General features: G+C 35.0%; 2 protein-coding genes across 2 annotated transcripts; one reads left to right on the forward strand and one right to left on the reverse strand.

Moving 5' to 3' along the window:
- On the forward strand, positions 1–348 carry LOC113309861 (thionin-like protein 2). The gene has a single exon (XM_026558379.1). It carries the CDS (start codon positions 1–3, stop codon positions 346–348), a length of 348 nt encoding a protein of 115 aa, XP_026414164.1.
- Positions 349–3,452: 3,104 nt separating this feature from the next.
- Positions 3,453–6,789, reverse strand: LOC113308185 (protein SAWADEE HOMEODOMAIN HOMOLOG 2-like). The gene is made up of 9 exons (XM_026556663.1): positions 6,628–6,789; positions 5,553–5,638; positions 5,399–5,444; positions 5,204–5,324; positions 4,829–4,895; positions 4,666–4,717; positions 4,412–4,555; positions 4,222–4,341; positions 3,453–3,978 (listed from the first exon to the last, which is right to left on the reverse strand). The coding sequence occupies exons 1-9, from the start codon at positions 6,682–6,684 to the stop codon at positions 3,805–3,807; spliced, it is 867 nt and encodes a 288-aa protein (XP_026412448.1). The 5' UTR covers positions 6,685–6,789; the 3' UTR covers positions 3,453–3,804.
- Between the last annotated feature and the right edge of the window lie 17,200 nt (positions 6,790–23,989).

The following is a 23,989-nucleotide window of genomic DNA, read 5'->3' on the forward strand; positions in this document are numbered from 1 at the left end:
ATGGAAGGGAAGAATTTGAAGATGCTTTTTGTGATGGTAATATTAGCATTGGGAGTATTCACAGGGCAGAGTCTTCCGGATCATGATGATTACTACAAGCGGTGTCATGATAAATGCATGGCACTATGTCAAGCCAGAAAACTAGCAATTCTTTGTCCTTTTACTTGTTGGAAAGATTGTAAATTCGATCCGGCTTCTTTCAATAATGAGGTTACCGCTGCTGGTAACTACTGCAAGTTTGGTTGTGCAGTCCAGAATTGTTTTAACAAAAACACTCCTCGAAATCTTGGTGCACAAGAAGTAGAAGATTGCTATTATCTACACTGTGGAAACAAATGCATGCAGTAAGTGGAAAGAAATTAAATTAGTATAGTTGAATAAGTTGGCCGATTACTTAATATTGATCAGCAAAGCCTCTACAATAAAATTGTTCTTTTCCTGTTGAGTTGTCTTTGCAATATTTATCTCATTTTGCAATGGCCTAATTATTAATTAGCATTAGATTTGAATTTCCGTTTCATAATATTTGTCAGTGCGATGGTTTAGCTGCATTAATAATCCTTAACTAATAAAAGGATGAATAATTGGGTACCCTAACCCATTGGGTCCAATCTGGGATACTCCTTGGATATCTAAATTGTTGATGATTCCGATTTTAAAACCCGAAACAGGATCCGAATCAATCGGTTTTCGTTCGCGCCTGGGTGACCGACACAGAGTACACAGTGTTGGTATCAAACTCATCAATATTCTGGACACGAAAAACAAATTTAGCCCTTCAAATTTCAGTCATTTCATGATAGTATAAACTCGGGATATCTTATGTTATTTATTTAGGAAAGTGTTAAATTGGTGTTGGCTGATAACCTTGCTTTGGTATACTGTTAAGTATAATGTCCAAGCCATGTGGACATCTTCTCGAATCCCCCCCCCCCCCCCCCCCCCCCCCCCACCCATCTACTGTTACATGTCTGTCTGAAGCCTTTAATGGCTAGTTCCATTGTTTGTTTGTTTTTTTGAAGCAGTTTCATTGTTCTTGTTTTGCTGCTCTTATATTTTTATTTCTCCCTACCAAAAATAATAAATTGGTGTTAGCATTTTTAAAAGATTATGATTTGCATGGGCATGCGTAACACATTTACTGTATTTTCTAAATATTCCCACATTTAAAAAATGGGATATTTTTCGATTTTTTATTTTTAGACAAAAATAAAAAAAAAAATGAATATATTTTTTATTTTCTGTATTTTAGCTGAGATGGGGTAATATTTTTTATTTTCTTAATTATTAAGGCAAATATAATATCTCTTAGGATATTTAAAATGCAAGTGAATCAATTTTCTGTACTGTGTGACGTCATAAATTAGCAATTGTGAGGAAATGGAGATTTTATATAGGGAAGTAAATTGAGAATATCAGCAAATTGATAATTGATTGATTACATATACTATAATTACATTGTAATCGACCAAATCTTTACTTCATTCCCATGAAATACTAATTTATCAAAGATCCCAAGAGATATTTTCATTCATTGCATGGGTTCATTTCAGTGTATAAATATCCACTGAACGCGTAGTCATCTCATCAAAAAAAATTCAAGAGAAACAAAGCGAGAGAGAGAGAGATAAGCTATATAGATTCTGATCAAAAGACAGAATGGAAAGGAAGAATTTGAAGATGCTTTTTGTGATGGTAATATTAGCATTGGGAGTATCCACAGGGAAGAGTATTTCGCATGATGATTACGAGAGGCGGTGTTATGGTAAATGCATGGAACTATGTCAAGCTGGAAAAGATAAATCTTTTTGTCCTTATACTTGTTGGCTTGATTGTCAAACCGATGCGGCTTCTTTGAGTAATAAGGTTACCTCTGCTGATAAGTACTGCAAGCTTGGTTGTCTAGTCAAGAATTGTTATAACGAAAACACTCCTCAAAATCTAGGTGCACAACAAGTAGAAGATTGTTACAATTTACATTGTGGAAAAAAATGCGTGCACTAAATTAAATTAGTCTAGTTGAATAAGTTGGTTTGTGATTGATCGATTACTTAATATATATTGATCAGCAAAACCTCTGCAATAAAATGATTATTTTCCTGATGAGTTATCTTTGCAATATTTATTTTATTTTTACAATGGTTATTAGCATTAGATCTAAATCTCCTTTTCTTAATATTTGTGGATCCTTTTGAAACAATCACACGTCTTTTTTTCTTTTTTCTTCTACAAGGAAAACAAAAAAACAAAAGACAGAAAACTAAAGAACAGGGATATCGTCTTGAATATAAGACGAGATACAGTACGGGGTGTAACTTTCTTTACTTTAACTCTGATTTTGTTGAAAAAAAAATTGACTTCAACAGGTAAGATTATCTCTCTTTCACTGCAAACTTTGTTGTGAGCAGTGGCGGAACCAAAGGGTGGTGCCACCACCACCCCTTTTTCTCATAAAATCTGAACATGTTAGTAAATTTCCCCGTTACCGTTAGGAAAATAAAACTCGATAATTTGTCCACCAGGCCGATTAAGTTAGCCCACAAGTTTGATTAAGTTAGTCCACCAAAACCCAACAAATATCCATCCACCTTCCAAAAATATACTCTCTCCGTCCTAGTTTACTTGTCAAAATTGATTTTTTTTTAACAAAAGTGTACTAAAATTATTTAATTATCAAGAAAGAAATAAAAACTAGGATACAAAAACTAGTATATTAAACAAGTATTTTGAAAGATTGATGATGTATGTGGAAGTAATTTGAATTTGTTTCAAGTTTTTGCAAAATCCTATTTTGGCAAGTAAACTAGGACGGAGGGAGTATGTGATTTCATTTGCAGAGTAAGGAGATGCCAAGAGGGAAAGTTCAAAGTTCAAGGGGAAGAAAAGTGTTACATTCCTGGGCTCATAAGCCACTTACTCTTTTTTACAAGTTAAAACGTTTATTATCAAGGGCAAAGAGGAAAGATTTTGTTGCCTTGGTGTTAAATGGACCAAAAAAAAAAAGTTAGCCCCCCTCCCAACTTCCTGACTCCGTCACTGGTTGTGAGATCACGAAATGCCTTGACAAAAACACCTCTCAGGGATCTGTTGGTTTTATGGGTCCTTAAAATTTACACTGTTAATGCACATATACATGATTGCATTGCAAATATGTTCTCGCTCATCTTCCGCCTTCTGGTAAGTCATCTGGTTGTCAACTTGCGCGTGAGAGGCGTCCGTTAAAAGCATCTGGTTTAGAAGCATGAAACACTACACTTGGATTATATTAGATTTGGCAGTCTTACCACAAAAAAAGCCCAAAGCAAAACCAGTGCAATAAAATGGGCTGGATGGTAATTTTTCCTGCCTTTTGTCTAGCTACTTAGTTTGTAGCTGTCAAGGTGGTGAGCATTTTGAAATAGCGTCTTAGCATTATTCACATCTTTATCGACCAAAAAAAAAAAAGAGTCCAGTGAACTCTGAATGCTGACCTAGACCAGCATAGCCGGTTTGGCTACAGGTCAGACCATCAATAATGAAATATACAAGCATTTTGGTCAATGTTAACTTTGGGTGAGAATAAAAAAAATTCTACACACATAATAACACCATTTCAAATGCAGTATAACTTCTCCTGAAAAGATTACTTTACCTAACAATAGTGTAACCAGAAAATCACATCTTTATACATTCTTCTACCCCCATTTTACCATTATCGCCATCGCCAGAAGTGGTAACCATGTTGCACTAATGGTGGCCAATTCCGTTTTATCATTCTCACTGTTGCTAGAAATTGGTAAATGGTGGTCGCTGCGCCGTTACAGCTCAAGTCGTTTGGTTACGGAGATTTCCACTGCTGTTATTAATACCTGTTTCAACTTTTATGTCCCCAACTTCCCTCTTTGGGTCCACTCCCACAGACTCCCTTGAGCTATGGAGTAATCTCAATCTGTAATTAGTTTCTGGTCGGCGGCACACCTTCCTCAATGGCACAATCTCCTAAACATTAAAAAAAACGTGGTGAGCTAGAGTACACAAATTACTAGATATACTCTAAAATAAGAAACATTACTTCTCTGAAAATATCATATCTGCTGGAGGAGTTTTACTGTTTTAGTACTTCTGATGAGAAACTTCTTTTTGGACCCATAACTCACAAGGATATGTATTCTAGGATAACAGGAAAGAATATTTATTTTTTTAAAAAGAAGAAGAAGATGTCGTTAGAAGAAGGGTTTTAACCTCAGCCTGATCATGATCATAACGCACAAGAAACCTACATCGACATCCTCGTGCATCATGTCTCCGTCTTTGCGCATCAAGAACATGTGCATCATAGTAGAGAGCCTGATCTTTACCTTCCTGAAAAGCTTCCAAAGTGAGCATTACCTAACTGTATTATTTGTTACTAAACTTAGATATGAGATACCACCTGAAAGCAAAGTATCAGATCTCCAGCAAGCACTGCAACACATTCCGATGCTTCACATGGGAGAGATCGTTGTCTCACATGCTGGCGCACATTAATCCACTCATCATCTTCTGCCCCAAATCCTCCAAATCGGACTCGAACTTCCTGAAAAAAAAATAGAGAGTGATGAAAGTTCAGACATTCTCTATATATTATTGACACCAACTAAATATTAAACAATCCAGAAGGTACTTGTTGAGTGTTAGGAGGATTACCGGATCACCTGTTTCAAACATCCTATGAGAGATAAAAGTTGCCACATCATACCTAAGAATTAGAGAGAATAAAGTTACACAAACAAGAAAAATACTGGCCGGACACCAGTATCAGCGATTTGATTTCACAAATGTAATAGCTTAATGGCCTAAAAGCACTAACCATGCACCATCCCTAGATGATCTGCCTTCAAACTCCATTAAAACATTACTATCTGAAGTACTTCTTCCTGCATTATGTGGAGCCATTAGGAGTAGACTCTAGATATGCAAAATATAGATGCATACAAAAATTACTTCTGTGATACTTATTAAATCAATAAAGTGGCATTCGCGTTATCATCAGAACCAACAGAGAAACAAACGTCTTTATTATACATAACAAACATATGATAGAATGTCGAGACAGTTAACTACCACATATATGTCAAGAATGCATCATGCTTGCCCCAAAAAAGTATATTAATACAGAACGGTTCTCCTTGAAAGACAGAAGCGTGACAAAATAAAACTAACACCGCATATTTATCGGAACTACCTGAAGGAACAGGCATCATATGAGGCACGTTCCTTAGTGAGACTGAATCGCTCAAGTTCTCATGAGGCTTCATTGTTTTTGTTTTTTGTGCATGTTTCCTGTTTTGGAACCAATTCAGCACCTGTAACCGAACTAAAAATTATAAGATACTTTAAAAAAATAATGCATGAGTGTGACAAGCATAATTTTAGCTACCTGCTTCTGCTGCACAATCATCTTTCCTGATCGCTCTGCTGATGCACTACAAACCAAACACAACATATTAATATCTTTTGTAGATTTCTGTTGGTGAAGCAAAACTAGATAATCTGATAATTTAATAGATTGAGGCCCCCCTCTAGATACAAACCAAAACTTCTCGGCAATAGAGCAAATAACTTCCATGCTTGGTACTACAAAATTAGCTTTTTGGAAACAAGCCTCCATCTCCGCTACCTTAAAGAATTAGACAACATCGAACACTATGATTAAGACTAGAGTAGAGACTAATAAGTATGAGCAATAAATTACCTGTCTGAGACTTATAATCGACTAAATGATAACATTGTAATGACCTTGACACTTGATCATGGTTCCAATATGGAACGAATTGGCCAAAATAAGAACAGATTTTGTGTTAGAGCTTGCCAAATCGAACTGTATGTGCATTACTGATTCTTCCAATTGTTAAACTAGAGTCAATTGATGAAACTCACAGTATAATGTACAGATAGTGGCATAAAGTAGAGAAAAGTTTGGCCGGGACCACCTAAATGCTAAATCATGTTAACAAGGAGAGAAACTACAGAAAGTCGAACTACATTGAGACTAGTATCCTCTAAGTTTACACACAAGGAAACAAAGACTATAACATGAAATGCTTGAAGAGATAAAGCACACATTAAAATAACAGAACTGCACAATCCAGAATTGATAGCACCTGTGGATAATGGTAAAAAAAAAGGAAATCATACACAGATCCCCATCAAGTAAGTTAGTTCTAAGAAGACACTTCCCTATTATTGCACTGTCACACCAAAGATTGTGGCAAGTTGAGTCTAGTTAGATCCCGTTAAAGGGACAATTGAAGGCTGAGAAGTAAAGTACAATTTTGAACCCTCAGAACAAGGGTTTAAGTGGGTTTGCACGACTGATGTCTGCAATTGATTATATAGGCGACCACTAGAAATCCAATAACTTAAATAGATGATCAAGAAAACATACATAAGTAAATTGAACCCTAAAGCCTCAGCTTAATAAACTTGATTCTCGTCGCCATTGGTGAGTAATCGGATACTGATGAGCATAATTTATATCTTGACCTAATCCACACATACATAAAAAACAGACAAACACTAAAGCAATCTGATCTCTAAAAACCCTAAAAATAACTCCCCATGATTTGGAACAATTTGATTCGGAATTCTAAATTAGAAATTGTATACCTCGTTGGCTGTAAATCGGAAGGATGGTCCAGGTCCGACGTTTGGAGGTCTTCCCATTCTCCTTTGTCGAGATTTCCCTCTTGAAATTTCAAACAGAAACCAAATGACGGACGGAGGGGAGTAACAGAGAGATCGCAGTTGACTTGTCGCCCCCAAAAGAGAAAAAGAGACACAATTTGCAGTGGAGCTGGGGGCTGTGGGTTAGTGTGTCATTAGCCGGGTCTGTATCTTCCTGGGCTTGGGCCTTAATTCTGGACTTCCGCTTTGTTTGCAAGTCAAAATTCCTGATGCAATCACTTTTTTTTAGAACCGTTTTTTTGAGGACCATGGTTTTTTTGTGGGGATCATGGTTTTATTTTGGGTAAGACATTAGAAGTAAATCTAGGTCATCCCTTATCTAGATATTTATATTAATATCTAAATTATCCTCCTGATTAATTTTGGATAATGATTAGTTAGTGTAATGATTAGTAAAATGATTAAGTTAAAGATAATTAGTGAGATTAAAAAATCAAATGGTTTTTTTTTAAAAGAAGTAGAATTATTGAGAGAGTAAAGTTAGAGAAGATGAAGAAGAAAAACATGAAAAACGATGGATTTTACCAACCACAACCGGAGGAAGAGTATTTGGATACCCAGGTATGCTTCAAACTTAGATAATGTTGGTAGAATTGTTCCAAACTTTCAAAAAACAGTAAATTTTTAGAGTAGATTTGGGGTTGTTCGGTTACCTTATGTGAAGAACAGGTTACCGAACTCATCTGAAAGTGTAGTTTGGTTACTTTTTCCAAACACGCAGGTTACCGAACTCGCTCTTTAGTGGAGGTTTTTAGTCGTTCGGTTAACAGACATGTTACCGAACTTTGTTTATAGGATTTACAGAGTAATGTTCGGTTGGTTCGCAAACTTTATCCCAACAACATATCTAACCGAACTCCACATGTATGCAATTAGTGAAGAGTTCGGTCTGTTAAGATTTTTTGCGAACAAACCGAACATAGTGGGATAAGTTCGATTAAATTGAAACTCAACATAGTATGCAAAATAGCACAGTTCGGTTACATTGGATTTTTTTTTCTTTTTCTTTTTGTAATATAGGTAGAGTTCGGTTACTATATAGTTTTAGAAATTTTTGCGAACCAACCGAACAGAGTAGGCAAAGTTCAGTTAAATCATAACTCAACATAGTGGGAAAAATAAAACAGTTTGGTTACACTATTTTTTTCTTTCTTTTTTTGTATTATGGGTAGAGTTCGGTTACTAACTAGTTTTAGAATTTTTTGGGGACCAACCGAACACAATATATTGGTTTTCAATGAGGAGTTCGGTTAAAACTATTTTTTGCGAACCAACCGAACTCAGAGTTCGGTTACGAAAAATTAAATTCGTGATAACCGAAGTGTTCTTCGTGTTCTTGGTTTCAGAATGTTCGGTTACAAAACTAGTTTTTTTAAAACTATTCCTAACCGAACATTCCACTTTAACTTCCATTTAAACCATATTTTGATGATTTCTACTCAATTTTCCAAATCAAAGAACGAATTAAAAAGATTGATGAGTTTTTCAATCGAACGAGGAACGTCAAGGAAAGAGAGAAGAAGAGAATAATTTATTTATTTTCAAAACTAAAAAATTTCGATTCCCCTCCTGTTTTTGTTTTTTATTTTGATTTTGGTTAATAAATTCATTTAGATTAGATGTATATGATTAGATATATATAGTTATTAAGTTAGTTTTAATTTAAATTAAAGTAAAGGGTAAATGTGTATTTACCTAATTTTAGGACACCCCTTATAAGTATAGGTAGGTTGGCCTAATAAGATCATGGTCCCCCAAAAAACCCATGGTCCCTAAAAAATGGTTCTTTTTTTGTAGAACTTGGCCCGTGCCGTAACGGCACGGCCACGAAATAAGTGAAAACAATTATTTTGACCGGTGTTATTCATATGTTGTTACTATTTAAAGTGACAATTGTTCTTCATACATTTTGATTATTATTTTTTCTTTTGTATTTGACCGAGCTTATTTTAACACCTAAGAAATCAAGCACAACTTGTAAAATATAATGTAATCTGTGTCATAACGACATCGAATAAACATTGCACACTTACTATATTGACTAATTGTGATACCACCACCAGAACCACCCATTACAACTATCTTTTTCACCAGCAGCATTGCCGCCACGGGCTCCATGCACCGCCACTCACAAATATCACCCTGATTACCCATAATATCTATTGACGTAATTATTAACATAGTTGTTATCTATTGAGTGGGAGTATAAATTGAGAGATTAATAAAATATTTATTATGAGAAATTAATGAGATAATAATGATGTGCACAGATTAAGACCGTGAGATATGAATTTCTAACTTTCAATCATAGACGTCACTTATAAACACTTACTTAAACAATCATTATTGATTTATCTTCTCCCTAAACAAATCTTGAGGATGATACTAAAAACAATTGATAAATTAAGGAGCTAAAGATTTCGAGGATGATACCAAATCATCAATGAAATAAGGTTGAGGGAAATCATGTTCTTGGATATAATTTCTTTTGTCTCTTTAGTCTGTCTCTAATTCCCAAATTTATTTCTGATTTAGGTTTGCTCAAAAGTGGGGAACTAAAGTTTTTAAGTCCATTCCTCCTTCTGGATGTGAGTGACAAAATCAATTGTTTAGTTTTATGGGAATGTAGGTTTGTTATTTTTTAGTCTATCAAATTTCTCCACTTTGCTTTTGATTTTTGGGATGGGAAAAAAAGAATATGTAATGCATTATTTCCCAATTAAAGCGTGTATTCATGGGATCGACCACAAAGGTGGATTTATCAATCGGAAGGGCAAATCAAGATCTCTCTTTATGTTAACTAACTTAGTTAAACTTTTTTTATAATACAAAACAAAGAAACATGAAAAATATCACCTAGCTATGATATAATTCGTGCCATAACCGTGCAACTTAGTAATAAGTTAATATATTGTGTATTGATTTTGATTCGTACCGTTCGTTTGCAGTTATTGCTTTAATTGTCATGTATTTTTACCGAGTTTCTGTTATCATTAAGACGATCAATAAGGTTAACCAATTTGTGGCGAAACATTATTAACAAAATATATTACTTTCACCAACACCCACCACATCCAAAATATCACTTGATACCACTTCTTTCCCCCACATCATCGTTGCTTCCTCCCCCAACCACTGGACGTGCTTTTTAATTTTTAATCACAAACGTCATGAGAAAAGTTTATATGGAACCAACTTAAGTCGTCAATTAATTTATTCCACTATTTTTTTTATTCCATTGGTTTGTTTTTATTAAATTCTCTTTTATATTGTAATCAATTTTATTTAACACTAAAAGTCATGATTTGTCTAATCGGGTATTATTTGGGTAATCCAGCGGTATATGATGATATTGCCTTATAAGATCTGGTATCATCCACGAAAAATTTGGTTTTTTTCCTTACCACTCGTGCGAAAAAATAGCTAATTGTATCTTTCACAATATAATGTTGTGCGTTTGTAAAGACACAAAAATATTATTGTTCACTATTATTCACCAACACCCACCACCATTAAAAACAACCATCGACACCATTTCTTCCACCACCAGGGAAATACCAACACTCACCATGATATTTTTGTGTCTTTAATATCTCTACCACCCACTACTTCATCCAATACCACCATTAATATTTATTAATATAATTTTTAATAAAATTATTATTTACTAATAAAAATATGTATTTGTTAGATCAATTAAGGGGACATTTATGATGAAAAATTAAAAAATAATTTATTTTGAGAAACTAATGTGATACTAATTAATAAAACATTTACAAAACATTTATCTTCTTCCTAGACAATTAATAAAACATTTATTAATTTTTGCCACTACTTATATAGCCTTTAGTTCGGCGTAGATTTATCTAGCGCTTAACCCGTGCTAAAATGGCATGGGCATAATTTTTATCTGGATATTAAATTTAATATTTATTAATTATCGAGTGTACTCTCCTTATCATTACAAAAATGAAGATTAAACCAATATATATTTTTACTCTTCAGTCCACAAATCTTTTATCATGTACTCATATATGATTCCTTTCCAGTATGTTTGATATTTTGACATTCTCCTAAATAACCAATTGATAAATTAAGGCACTAAAGATTTCGAGGATGATACCAAATCATCAAGGAAATAAGGTTGAGCGAAATCATGTTCTTGGATTTAATTTCTTTTGTCTCTTTAGTCTATCTCTAATTCCCAAATTTATTTCTGATTTAGATTTGCTCAAAAGTGGGGAACTAAAGTTTTTAAGTACACTCCTCCTTCTGGATGTGAGTGAGAAAATCAATTTTTTAGTTTTATGAGAATGTAGGTTTGTTATTTTTAGTCTATCAAATTTCTCCACTTTGCTTTTGATTTTTGGGATGGAAAAAAGAGAATATGTAATGCATTATTTCCCAATTAAAGCGTGTATTCATGGGATCGACCACAAAGGTGGATTTATCAATCGGGAGGGAAAATCAATATCTCTCTTTATGTTAACTAACTTAGTTAAACTTTGTTTTATAATACAGAACAAATAAACATGAAAAAAAATATCACCTAGATATGATATAACTCGTGTCATAACCGTGACTTAGTAATAAGTTAATTTATTGTGTATTGATTTTGATCCGTAGCGTTCGTTTGCAGTTATTACTTTAATTGTCATGTATTTTTACCGAGTTTCTGTTATCATTAAGACGATCAATAAGGTTAACCAATTTGTGGCGAAATATTATTAACAAAATATATTACTTTCACCAATACCCACCACATCCAAAATATCATTTGATACCACTTCTTTCCCCCACATATGCTTCCACCCCCGACCACTGGACGTGCTTTTTAATTTTCAATCACAGACGTCATGGGAAAAGTTTATAATGAACAAACTTAAGTCACCAATTAATTTATTCCACTATTTTTTTTTTATTCCATTGGTTTTTTTTAATTAAATTCTCTTTTATATTGTAATCAATTTTATTTAACACCAAAAGTCATGTTTTGTCTGATCGGGTATTATTTCGGTGATCCAGCGGTATATGATGATATTGCCTTATAAGATCTGGTATCATCCACGGAATATTTGGTTTTTTTCCTTAGCAATCATGCGAAAAAATAGCTAACTGTATCTTTCACAATATAATGTTGTGCGTTTTTAAAGACACAAAAATATTATTGTTCACTATTATTCACCAACACCCACCACCATTAAAAACAGCCATCGACGCTATTTCTTCCACCTCCAGGGAAAGACCAACACCCACCATAATATTTTTGTGTCTTTAATATCTCTACCGCACACTACTTCATCCAATACCACCATTAATACTTATTAATATAATTTTTAATAAATTTATTATTTACTAATAAAAATATGTATTTATTAGATCGATTAAGGAGACATTTATGATGAAAAATTAATTAATAATTTATTATGAGAAACTAATGGGATACTAATTATTAAAACATTTATAATAGTTTGGTTGAGCAAACCAAAAGCGTGGATTTATCTTCTTCCTATACAAATTTTGGCCACTACTTACATAACCTTTAGTTCGGCGTAGATTTATCTAGCGCTTAATCCGTGCTGAAGTGGCATGGGTATAATTTTTATCTAGATATTAAATTTAGTATTTGTTAATTATCGAGTTTACTCTCCTTATCATTACAAAATTGAAGACAAAATCAATATATATTTTTACTCTTCAGTCCACAAATCTTTTATCATGTACTCATATATGATTCATTTCCAGTATGTTTGATATTTTGACATTCTCCCAAATAATGTTTATTCTTTCCCTCATTCACAACAAAACCAACGATATTTGATATGTTTTATAGTTTGCAAAGATAAAAACATATTGTCGATCATTTGAAATGGTATTTCCCTTCTACATCTCCCTTTCTTTAGTGACCGCGCAAAACCAAAACAACGTACTATGTAGAATAAAACAAAATTACATCACTCAAACTCATTCTTCCTATAAATAATTGTGTCCCATAAGCTCAAAATCCTTGTTTATTTTGTCCCATTCTAAAATGGTCCAAAAAGATTAAAACTCTGAATGGACTCTACAGTACATATTACATCATATGTTCTTATATTTGAATAACACAAATAAATACTAATTCATTTATCTAAGCCACTATATCATAAAACGTTGAGACATTTCAGATGGAAACCCATTCGACTTAGAAAAGATATATCTCCAATTCTTGAAAACTCTCAGACAGTCTACGACATTGATTTTCTAAATGTGATCCATTTCATATGGCTACCCACCAACAAAACCAATAATTACCACTACCTTTTCCACCACCATCACTGTCGTCACCGGCTGCATGCATCTCCAATCTCAAACACCACCTGGGTCATCCCTAATTTCTTTGTATGTGATTATTAATAAATTTATTATTTATTTAATAAAAATATATTTAGAAAAATGTAATGGGTTGAAAAGAATTTTAAAAGTTATTATGATTCTTTATTAAAAAATTTATTATTTATCTAATTAAAGTATATTTATTAAGATAATTATAAGATTATTTAATAAAAATATATTTAGAAAAATGTAATGGGTTGAAAAGAATTTTAAAAGTTATTATGATTCTTTATTAACAAATTTATTATTTATCTAATGAAAGTATATTTATTAAGATAATTATAAGACATTTACGATAAGAGATTAATAAAGTATTTATTATAAAAAATTAATGATTCAATAATGATGTGAACAACCAGAGCCATGGATTTAGCTTTGCCAAGAATGAATCCTGACCGTTCTTTATCTTGCCTAAGTTGTCCAAACTATGCTTTATAACGGAGAAAGAGATTTCATTGATTACAGGTTGAACTACCTGGAGACCTGTGTAATGTGTATGAATGTCATAAGGTACTCAAAACAGAGAGTAGCATATCTTGGTACAAAACCCCCATTTTGTTTTCCCACGCCAGTTTTCCTTCCGAGTATTTTTTTTCCTCTTCTTCCGGTTTCTCCTCTGCCATGAGCGGCTAATCGGCCGGACGTTCATAGGCTTTGACGGGATTGAAATACATAAAACACAAGTATTTATGCTAAATCCAGGTCATGTAACAATATGGTCGAGGTCAATTTTATATTTGAAGCAAAGAAAGTGGTAGCGGAAGTCTGGAAATCTTCTGCAGAAATCTTATTAGCACACGCTTGAGTCTGATTTTCATCCTAATTTGTCAGGCAATGATTACAATTAATCTCCTCGAGCTTGATTCGTAAAAGCACGTCGGATCTGATAGATTTGCTTGATAAACCTCTTTGATTCTTAATTTCTCCCTTGTCGTTCGTGGAAAATTCTTACAGTTTCATACACCTGGAAGATTTTCTCTTGAAACCTAATCTTCACCCAATTGAATCATGTATCTGTGGTCTGTAATACCAATTTCTTTGTTCGATTTCCAATTTTAAAATTTCTATGAACCTAATCTCTCTTCTCAAACTTTTTTTTAATGTAAGAATTGTAAGATGATGAAGTCCTTACGCCTGTTATGCTTTCACTCATCTGATAAAATCACTACATATACTCATTTGCAACTAACAATTCTCAAAACCGTTTTAAGTAGCTTTCCAGTTGAGTGTGTGTATCACCACGTATGTTGTTTGGCATGGTGATGTTTCCAAGTTAAAAAATCAATTACAAATATCATTGAATCTGAGTAATGGAAGACAATGATCAACCTCAGTGAAGTTATTTCATCTAGATATCATAATAATGAAAATCTTTGGACAGTTGTCTATTAGGTAGATTTGCTGAACCAGCTGCTAGAAACTGCTGGAATGTCAGAAAATGCATTTATTTTTCAATGGAAGATTCAAGGTGGATTATCTGTTAAAATGGTTGGTGATTGGGTATACTTGGTCAGATTTGAAAGAGAATATGAGATGCATAGCTTCCTGGCCATTGCTACCAGAGTAGTTAATGGTGGCTTATTTTGTATCAAAAAAATGGGAGAGAACCGAGAATTTTACAACATGGAATCCAACAGAAGAAATGTTTTTCATCACAGTTCATAAATTGACTCCAGAGCAAGTCCGTAGTGATAACATTAGAATATATATTGCTTGTAGGGGTGAACATGGTTTCGGTTTTCTGCTAGAACCAGACCGAACCGAGCCAATTAGACAAAAACCGAACCGAACCATTTGATAATAGTTGGTTTTGGTTTAGAAAAGATGGAAATCTAAATTAACGGTTCGGTTTTGGTTTGATATAAAAATCGAACCAATAACCAATGGTAAACCGATTATCTTCTCTCTTATTTTCCACCATAGATTTATAAGTATTAGCTCTAATCATTGATTACAGTATATGAAGAGAACCCTAATCGTTTTTTTTTATTTTTTCTTTTCTTTCTCTTTCTTCCTCTCAATTTAACGCCTCCCCATCGCTCTTTTTTCTTATGTTTTTTTTTCTTCTCCGAATCTAGCTCAACGACTCCATCTTTCTTACTTAAACTTATTACCTTTGTTATGTTTTAATTAGTTTTAGGTTTTTGATTCTCTTAAATCTGTTGTTCTTAATGTAGATCTATGAAATTGTCTGTTGATGATAGTGAACTGGTCAGCAAGGAAGATTCATGAGAAATTAGGGTTAGTAACGACCAAAGGAGATAGGGGTTCCTATCGAAATTACGTTTAAGAGCAAGAAAATAAAGAAATCAAGAAGAATCTGTGATGGTTATGGAAGTTAGGGTTTGACTCTGGTCTGAGATGAAATGGGGTTTGCTGATGAGAGTTGCTACTGCTACTCAGAGAAGAAATGGATGGGTGTTGATGCTTGTCGAGAACAACTGGGATGATATTGAGTTAGGGATTTGAACAGTTGATGAATGGAGAAAGAATTGAAGCTTCTGGGGTGGTCTGATAATGGAACCAATCTTGGTGGTACACAAAAAAAGTAGATACGTGTGGTATTGTATTGGGTTTCTGCAATTTTGTTCAGATTTCATGAATGACTAGGTTTTTGGTGGAGATTTGGATCATTTGGTCGATGCCGCCACAGGAATGTAATGTTTTATTGTTCTAATGTAATTTTAGTCCTAATTTCCAATTCAACTCAACCAACAACAAAATTTCTAGGGTTCTAATGTAATGTTTTATTGTTCTAATGTAATTTTTTTCTCTTAAATACTTTTTTTTGTAATTTTGTTACTGAAGTGTCATAATCGGTTTTTCGAAACCGAGCGAATAAAATCGAAACTAATTGGTAAAACTAAACCGAAACCAATGGTTAATGGCTCGGTTTTGGTTTGGAAAATTATAAACCAATTGTATTGGTTTCGGTTTTGGTTTTGCCAGAAACCGAGCCAAAACCGACCATGAACAGCCCTTGTTGCTTGCATGGGAGATATTTCATCCTTATCCTATCCAGTCAGAAAAGGTAATGGAATTACTCCATAACTGTAAGAGCAAGTAAACAAAGGCTGAGATTCAGTGTTGTGGTAGGAAATGAGATGGGATTTACCAATGAAGTTACTTTTTAGTTCCACTACTTCCACAACAATTTTATGTGGTTTTTGTAATATCATTAGACATAAGCTGCAGAATTATGAAAAGTTCGAAATAACCCAACATCAAACTGAAGAGAAACAAGTAGCAATTGATGCCATAATAGCTTATATGCAACAAATTGATGAGCAGCAACAACAACCTGACATGATGCAGCAGATTGAGCAGCAAGACATGCAGTTCTTAGAGGAAAACTTAGCCAGTTCAGTTTCATAGCAAGCAGTACCTGAGGTGACTTGCACTTACTATCCAAAACACTTTGATGCTAAGATTGCTAGCTAAGATAATGTTAAATTTCCATCTCATTGCGCTACTGAAATAGTTTTTTCGAGTATTCTTAATATTGTCGCACCTCCATTTTATACCAATATATATGGGTTTTCATTCTTATACGTATATGTGGAAAGTGGTTCATAAAAGAGATAGGCCTAGTCAAATTTTTAATTTTGAGACTAGTTTATGTAGTGAAGCTAGTTCTTCTCAACAACTACTATCTTATAGCACAACCTATCTAAGAAATTGGAGCATAATGCAATCTTTCTTCCACTGGTATTTGCCACTACCAGCAACCAAAAAACCAAGACTCGCTGAAATAGACCTGAATTTTCCTCCATCCAGTTAGATTCTTTAAGTTATAAGGGATATTCATGTCATAGAGAATCAAATCAACGTTAATGCTTATACTCATCGATAGTTCAAGGGTGAAGCTTCAAATACCAACCTTGCTGACAAAGATTCTAGATCAAAGGGCAAGAAATACACAGATAATGATAGTTTGTCATCATGACCCCAAAATGCATAAATACTTATGTGTTTTTATTGTGCAAACAACCATCAGAGCCTATAGCTTCCCTATTTTGACTATTTATTTGCTTGAATTTGTTTGTTATCCTATATGTTCTAGTTTTATTATTTTCTTTCTATTAGAACTGTCGTATTGTATTTCTTTTTTTAACTTGTTGGTATTTGTAGTTATCCTGTCTCTATTTCTAATTCCCCTAATATGATCTTGTTATCTTTCTTAAGTTCATGTAAAATTCCTAATTCGGTTCTTTTGTTGTAATATTTTTGTACGTAGTTCCAATTCCAATTTCCAGTTCTTGTTCTTCTTTCTTGTTAGAGCATAGCTCGGTCAACCTCGCATGCGTTGTTATCTCAAGCATGTTTGTCAATGTTAGTGATCAAAAGTATGAGTCTTGATTTCTAGCCTACATAGCTAAGTCTCAGAGTAGGATAGGAAAAGTGTAGTTAAGCTCAAGGACTTCATGGCGATTCATCATACAAAGACGAAGATCTATACAAGGAACCGTGGAACTTCATCAACAAAAAGGTATGTGGAGACTTGAACTTATCTATCACTCAAAAGTCTATCTATTCTCTCTCCTACTTCTTATGAGACAAAAGTCGTATGTTATATAGACTAGATCATACACAGTTGACATTTCGAGCTGAGCATTCATTGCTTATCTTTTATCTCGAAATCGTGTGTTGGTAAAGTGTTTCTCTTTGATCAAGTTTATCTTCACCTAGTGATGAAAGTCATGAAGTTTCAATCACTTTGAGAATTGCTCTGATGTAAATCGGTCTGTGAATAAAAGCTACATAGCGTCCTCTAAGAATGTCTGAATGATTGAAAGGAGAGTTTAGATTACATAACCATGTATTCCTTGAACCGAAGTTTTCGAACTTTGTTGATCAAGAGAAATCGGGAGGATTGTGGAATTGGCTTGCCAAGTCCGCGAACTGTCGGAAGTTCTCGACGGAGAATTTCTGCTGGATTTTCCAAAACTCATTTGTGTGCTTAGTCCACGAACTCAGTCGGCGAACTGGCGGAAGTTCTCGAACCGACAATTTCTGCTGAGTTTGGAAAACTCAACCGATTAACATAAGTCCGCGAACTTGTTTGTGAACTTAAGAGGTTATGATCTAAAGATGTGCTCTGAACAAGAAATATTAAATTACTAAGGAATCCTTTAGGCAAACCGTGGCTATAATGTAATGAGCCGATTCAATCGAATCGAATCATCTTTGTTTCAATTGTGTCTTGTGTAGTTACATAAGATCTTATAGCAATTGAACAACTCTCTAACTAGTTCATTTGGGTCAATTGAACTAGTTATGGTGAATAAGAACAAGGTTAATATGAAATGCTCATATGGTTGACCTTTTGGGTTACTATGTTGAACCAACATGAACGTACACGTTTGGGCATGGTTTCACGAACCCAGTAAACATTTACCCAAGTGTGTGTGACAAGCTAAGTTTTCGATCTAACGGTTGAAAAATATTAGCTTGAATCTAAATCAGGTTTTCATCTAACGGTGAATAAGACTTGCTTTGTACCTAAGGTAAAACCCTGATTTGAAGGCTATATAAAGGAGACATCTAACATTGAGCAAACCTAATCCCCACACGTCTGTGTGCTACTAGTGCGCTTGCTAGAGTCGATCTCCATTAACCTTTGATTTGCTTCTCTAAAATCAGGTTAACGACTTAAAGAATTCATTGGGATTGTGAAGCCAGACCGATACTACTTTTATCGTAGTTGTGTGATCTGATCTTGCATCTTCTATCGTTTGAGTACAATCGATTGATTGGATTGAGATCGTGAGAGTTCTCCGATAGGCAAGATAAAGAAGTCACAAACATCTTCGTCTCACTGTTTGTGATTCCTCGATAATCCGCTCGTGTAGTCAGGAAGGATTGTAGAGAGGTGATTGATTAATCTAGGCTGTTCTTCGGCAATATAAGACCGAATTATCAATTGGTTCCTGTTCACCTTGATTTTATATCTTAAGATGGAACAAAACCTAGGGTTTATCTGTGGGAGACAGATTTATCCTTTGATAGACTTTTCTGTGTGAGACAGATCTGGTTATTATCAAGTCTGTTATTTTGGGTTACAACAACTCTTGGTTGTGGGTGAGATCAGCTAAGGGAATCAAGTGCGCAGTATCTTGCTGGGATCAGAGGCGTAGGAATACAACTGTACCTTGTATCAGTGGGAGATTGATAAGGGGGTTCAACTATAGTCCAGTCCGAAGTTAGCTTGGAGTAGGCTAGTGTCTGTATGGTGTGATTGGGAACGACACACAAAAGAATCGCAAGTATACAAGGTCAAGTTTTAGTATAGGAAGTAAGAATGGGATCAGTCCACAGGGAGTGGGAGCATACAAGAAATTATCCTAAGCTATCAATGGGTGCAAAGCACTATGGCAGTGAGCAAGGCAAGGTAATATGGCAGATGCAAAGAACCAAAACAGTTAACAAAGCAAAGCAGTTAACACAAGATGGAAAAACAGCAAAGATTAATGGCAGAGGATATAAAATAAAAACAGCAGGGAACCAAGGCTGTAAGCCAAGGGCAGGGGGAGTTTGTGCACTGATTTCAGTGCACAACAGCTTCAAAATGCAAGAAAAACAGTGAAGGAAAGTAAATTTAGCAGGGAACAAAATAGAACTGAAATTATAAGTGATTGCAAAAGGATTTGTGGTTAAGCCAAGGCTTGGAATCCACCTTGTGTCCTAATCAAACAACATATTTCTAGGTTGAGTTGAATATCCTATGCATACATCTAGAAATGGAAGAGAACTAACTTGCTCATTAGTTTGCCCCTAGTATTGACTGTCTTTTGACAGAACAGTCAATCACAGGCACTATGAGCAGTAGTTTCTTCCAAATGCTCAAGCAAAACAGGGCAAGGAGTTAACTATCCTAGCAACTTGTCATTTGACAGTGCATAAGGCTTCAACTGAGCCTTAGCTTAATGCTACTTAGCTCATGCTCAACATATTACATACACAAGCATTCATCATACAAGATAATTCAAACACAACACACAACATTCAAAAATCAACTGTGATAAAGGGACTGAATTTGAAATTGTAATGAAAATTTCTTCAAATGTCTACTGGCTAGTCCAGAGATGGTTACAACACACACCCATACCTTCTATTTATACCCAGAAATCAAAATTAGGGTTTACAATGTTTTCCTCCAAATTCTCAAAATTAGGGTTATATATTTACCTAATTTGATGTGAAAAATCACTCAAAACGGTCGACCCATTTCTTCTCTGCCTCTTCTGGTCCTTCTTTGCCTTCAATTGACGCCTATGCTGCTCTAATTGTTCCCTAGTTCGAGTTATTTTACTCACCCCAAAACCTAGGGTTTCAGTGGTTGTGAGATGGGGAAAATAACTAGGCTAGGGAGATGGGTTTGAGGTAGGGGAGGCGATGGTGGTTGAGACAGCGTCTCTGTGATGGTCGGGGAAGAAGGTGGTTCGCACGGAGTGGCAGGGCATGGTGGTGGTGAAGGGGTTGCAGGTGATGGAAGAGAAGAAGTTTGGGGAAGAGAATAAGAGGTCGACAGTTTGGGGAGAAGGGGGTGTTTGGCTTGAGGTCGATGGGTTTGGAAGTTAGGGTGTTGAGCGGGTGTGGCAAAGGGTGATGATTTGCGAGGAAACGCGTCGGATGTGAAGATGGTAGGTGGATCCAACGGTGAGATGGGAAGATATTGGAGAGACCGTAGGATGAGGAAATGCAACAAAAAGGACGGCTTCAGATGGAGTTAGGTACTATAGTGTTTGACAGGAGCTTCGGATTTTGATGAACAATGATGAGGCGACCGTTGGATGATGAGATGGATCCAATCTGACGGCTCTCATGGAAATGGGTATGGATAATGGAAATGGATTTGGTTAAGGGTTTTGGGTCTTGGGTATGCCAAGCCCATATCTTCTTTGAGAACAATTCTTCCTCTTCAAGCCCACTTCTAGTTGATCCGGCTCTTGCAAACATCATTCTTCGCTTCCTCCTAGCGAGAGTCTTTGCCGTTCCTTTGCTCTTTTCGCTCCGTGAGTTAACCAGGCTTTATTTAGTACCTAAAAATGCAAAATTAATTAAGAAAAGTATTTATTCTTGAAAACAACGAAAACACAGAATATGGGATAAAATGTAGAATTAATGCACAAAAGATGAGTTAAATGCCAAGAAAAATATATAGAAATATGCACTTTTTAGCACTCATCACTGTAGCGGCTTAATACAGTGTGTATTCAGTCTGGACTAGGTTTCGGGGTTCTTCTGCATTTGTGGTTTCCTCGTTAACAAAATTTCTGGTGTCTGTGTTATTTCTTTTCCGCATTATATTTGTTATATAATTGAAATAATACAGGTTGTGCGTTCGTGATCGTCAATTGGAAATCCAACCTTTGGTTGTTGATTGATCCTTGGACATTGGTCTTTGGTACCTTCCAAGTATTCCATGTATTTGATAATGACTTGCTATTATTTTTAGCTTGAGTAAAAATCAAATTAAGAGAGAGATATTAACTCCTTGAGATACTTTTATCTAGATTGAGTCTGACTGTCTAGTTGATTCTCAAGCAAAGTATTCGGAGTTAGTCCATACAGATTGCTAAGAGAAATATTGGGTGGTGTTGTTAGACCCCCACTTTTTCAATTGGTATCAGAGCAGGAAAACACGTCTAAGACCTCATCAGTCTGTGTTTGTAGCGATATGACTCTATGGACAAGAGTACTATCTCTGATAAACGCGTCACCAGTAATAAAGATTCTCTCTCGTCTAAATCTATTAAAGAGAAAAGTTCGATCTCGAATATAGAGAAACCTTTCGGTTCAACGAGACAGGCACAATGGCATGAGTATTCATGATTACCCTTCGAAAGAGACCTTCTCTTCTAATGAATGGGATACATCTGAAGAGAGTAAATTGATTTTAAATCTTGTTAGAGTTCAAGTTGTTAGAGTGAACCAGTTAAGACACCATGTCAATGTTCTTCTTGGTATTGTAAGAAATTGCAAAGTCCATGGTAACACTGAAGATCAGTCTTCATGCTTGACTCTTGAGGCCAGCCTCGAAAAGGATGCCTTGGATATTGAACGTCGCTTGAATAAACTCTCCATTCAGGGATGTTCAAAGCAATCTAATGTACCAAGAACTTCTGATGCTTTACATTCAGAAGCAAATACAGATGTTCCTAATGTTTCTTCCAATCATGAACTTGGGACATTCTGTAAAAGAGACAACTCTTCTGACGATGATATTAAGACTACATCATCCAATCATTCCAATGATCGATCAAAAGGTATGTCTTGTCTGTGAAGTTCTGTTAGACAAAATAGAAACTCCAAGTTGAATAAAGACTCCTTAGTTCAACTTCAACACACCCTGGATTCGATTCTCAAAGGTGTGACTGACATCCGTATGATTGAGCCAATTGGTTTTCGTACCTATCATGTGTATGCTACCAGGAAATTCAGTACAGAGAGTTCCTCCAATGTTCAAGGGAAGAATAGACGTCTTAATAAACATCGTCCAAAGGGAGTTCAATGCTTTGTCTCTAAAAGCAACATTGTTCCTGTTGAGAAAGTCATCCCAAAAGAAAGGAAAATTGATAAGACGAGAAAAGACATTAAAGAGATAATTGTAAGATACAAAGAGCTTTTCAAAAGATTATCTTCCTCCTCATGTCAAGGCACTTCTGGTAAGAACTCTAACTTTGTCTCTTACTTTGATGACAGTAAATTTTATGACAATTTTTCATGTCAAACAGGATCCCTCTCTAAGACTAAGAGGAAAAACAAACTTAACCAAAGACATGAACCTCGTAATGAGCCTGTGGCTCGTACTTGTGTTAATTAATCACAAGGTTCGAGAAATTACTCATATAAAATCCTGTTGAGTAAGTTGTGTTAAAAACAAGTATACTTGTTGCTTGCATCTGTTAAGTTAAGCTATTTTCTTATCGTCCATAGCTAAACTTGTGTTGACAGATCCGCTAAGATCAAGTATTGGTTAAGTCAAAATAAGATGTTGCATATTGTCTTAAAAAAAAATTTTAGGTCTTGTTTTCAAATGTTGAAGGACTTTATTTCTTGGGTATTTGTTTTACTCGAACGGATTCCATTCTGGCTCGAGTCAACAGTTTTTTGTGAAACCCTAAATTGTTGTCCCCAAGGATAAAATATCCAACCTCTTAGGGTTACAAGTCACGCTCGTGTACTTCTGGTGGTTTTTGGATTTTCAAAGAATATCTTCCTCCTCTTCTTGATATGGTGGCTTCACAAAAGTGTTGAGGTTGATTCCAGGAGGAAGAGAACACTTGTAGATGAAGATCATCCCAACGCTTCATGTTTCTTTGCTTATTCTCATGAAGATGTTGATAAGGATGATATGATCTCTGCTGAAGTTGTTCATGACTTTCTTAAGTACTTTGGGGAAGCAAAACAACAGCTTGTTGATACTCTAAAAGGTCTTGATAAGGTGAAAACTGAGTTGGAAAAGGTTGTGTCTAACCTTGGTCTCATAAAATCTCAAATCAAAGATCTTCGCAAAGAGAATCATCTCTCTAATGAAGCAGAAAAAGCTTTCGTTCACAATCTCGAAGACTCCATGTCTTGTGAGGATCCTGTACTGCCCATATCCCTATTCGCTGTCAGGAAACGATGGAGTCTGATTCTCTCTAGCTTGTCTTTTTAGATGCCTAGTATGTCTTCTTTTTGGATTAGTTGGAAGAATAACTAGTGCTTTGAATAGCGATGATTGTGACTACACATAGCTATTTTTTATTTTCATCTTTTTTTGTTATTTTTTAGGTTTATTGGTATTAAATTCTAAAAAATATTTGGATGATGATGTTATTGCAGTATTTTAATGGTTTGATATATTGCAATATTTTTTTGGGTTTTTTTTTTGCGTCCGTGAACTTGAAGGTCCCATATTGCG

This window comes from Papaver somniferum, chromosome 9, assembly GCF_003573695.1.
Source record: "Papaver somniferum cultivar HN1 chromosome 9, ASM357369v1, whole genome shotgun sequence".
In the NCBI taxonomy this organism is placed as follows: Eukaryota; Viridiplantae; Streptophyta; class Magnoliopsida; order Ranunculales; family Papaveraceae; genus Papaver; species Papaver somniferum.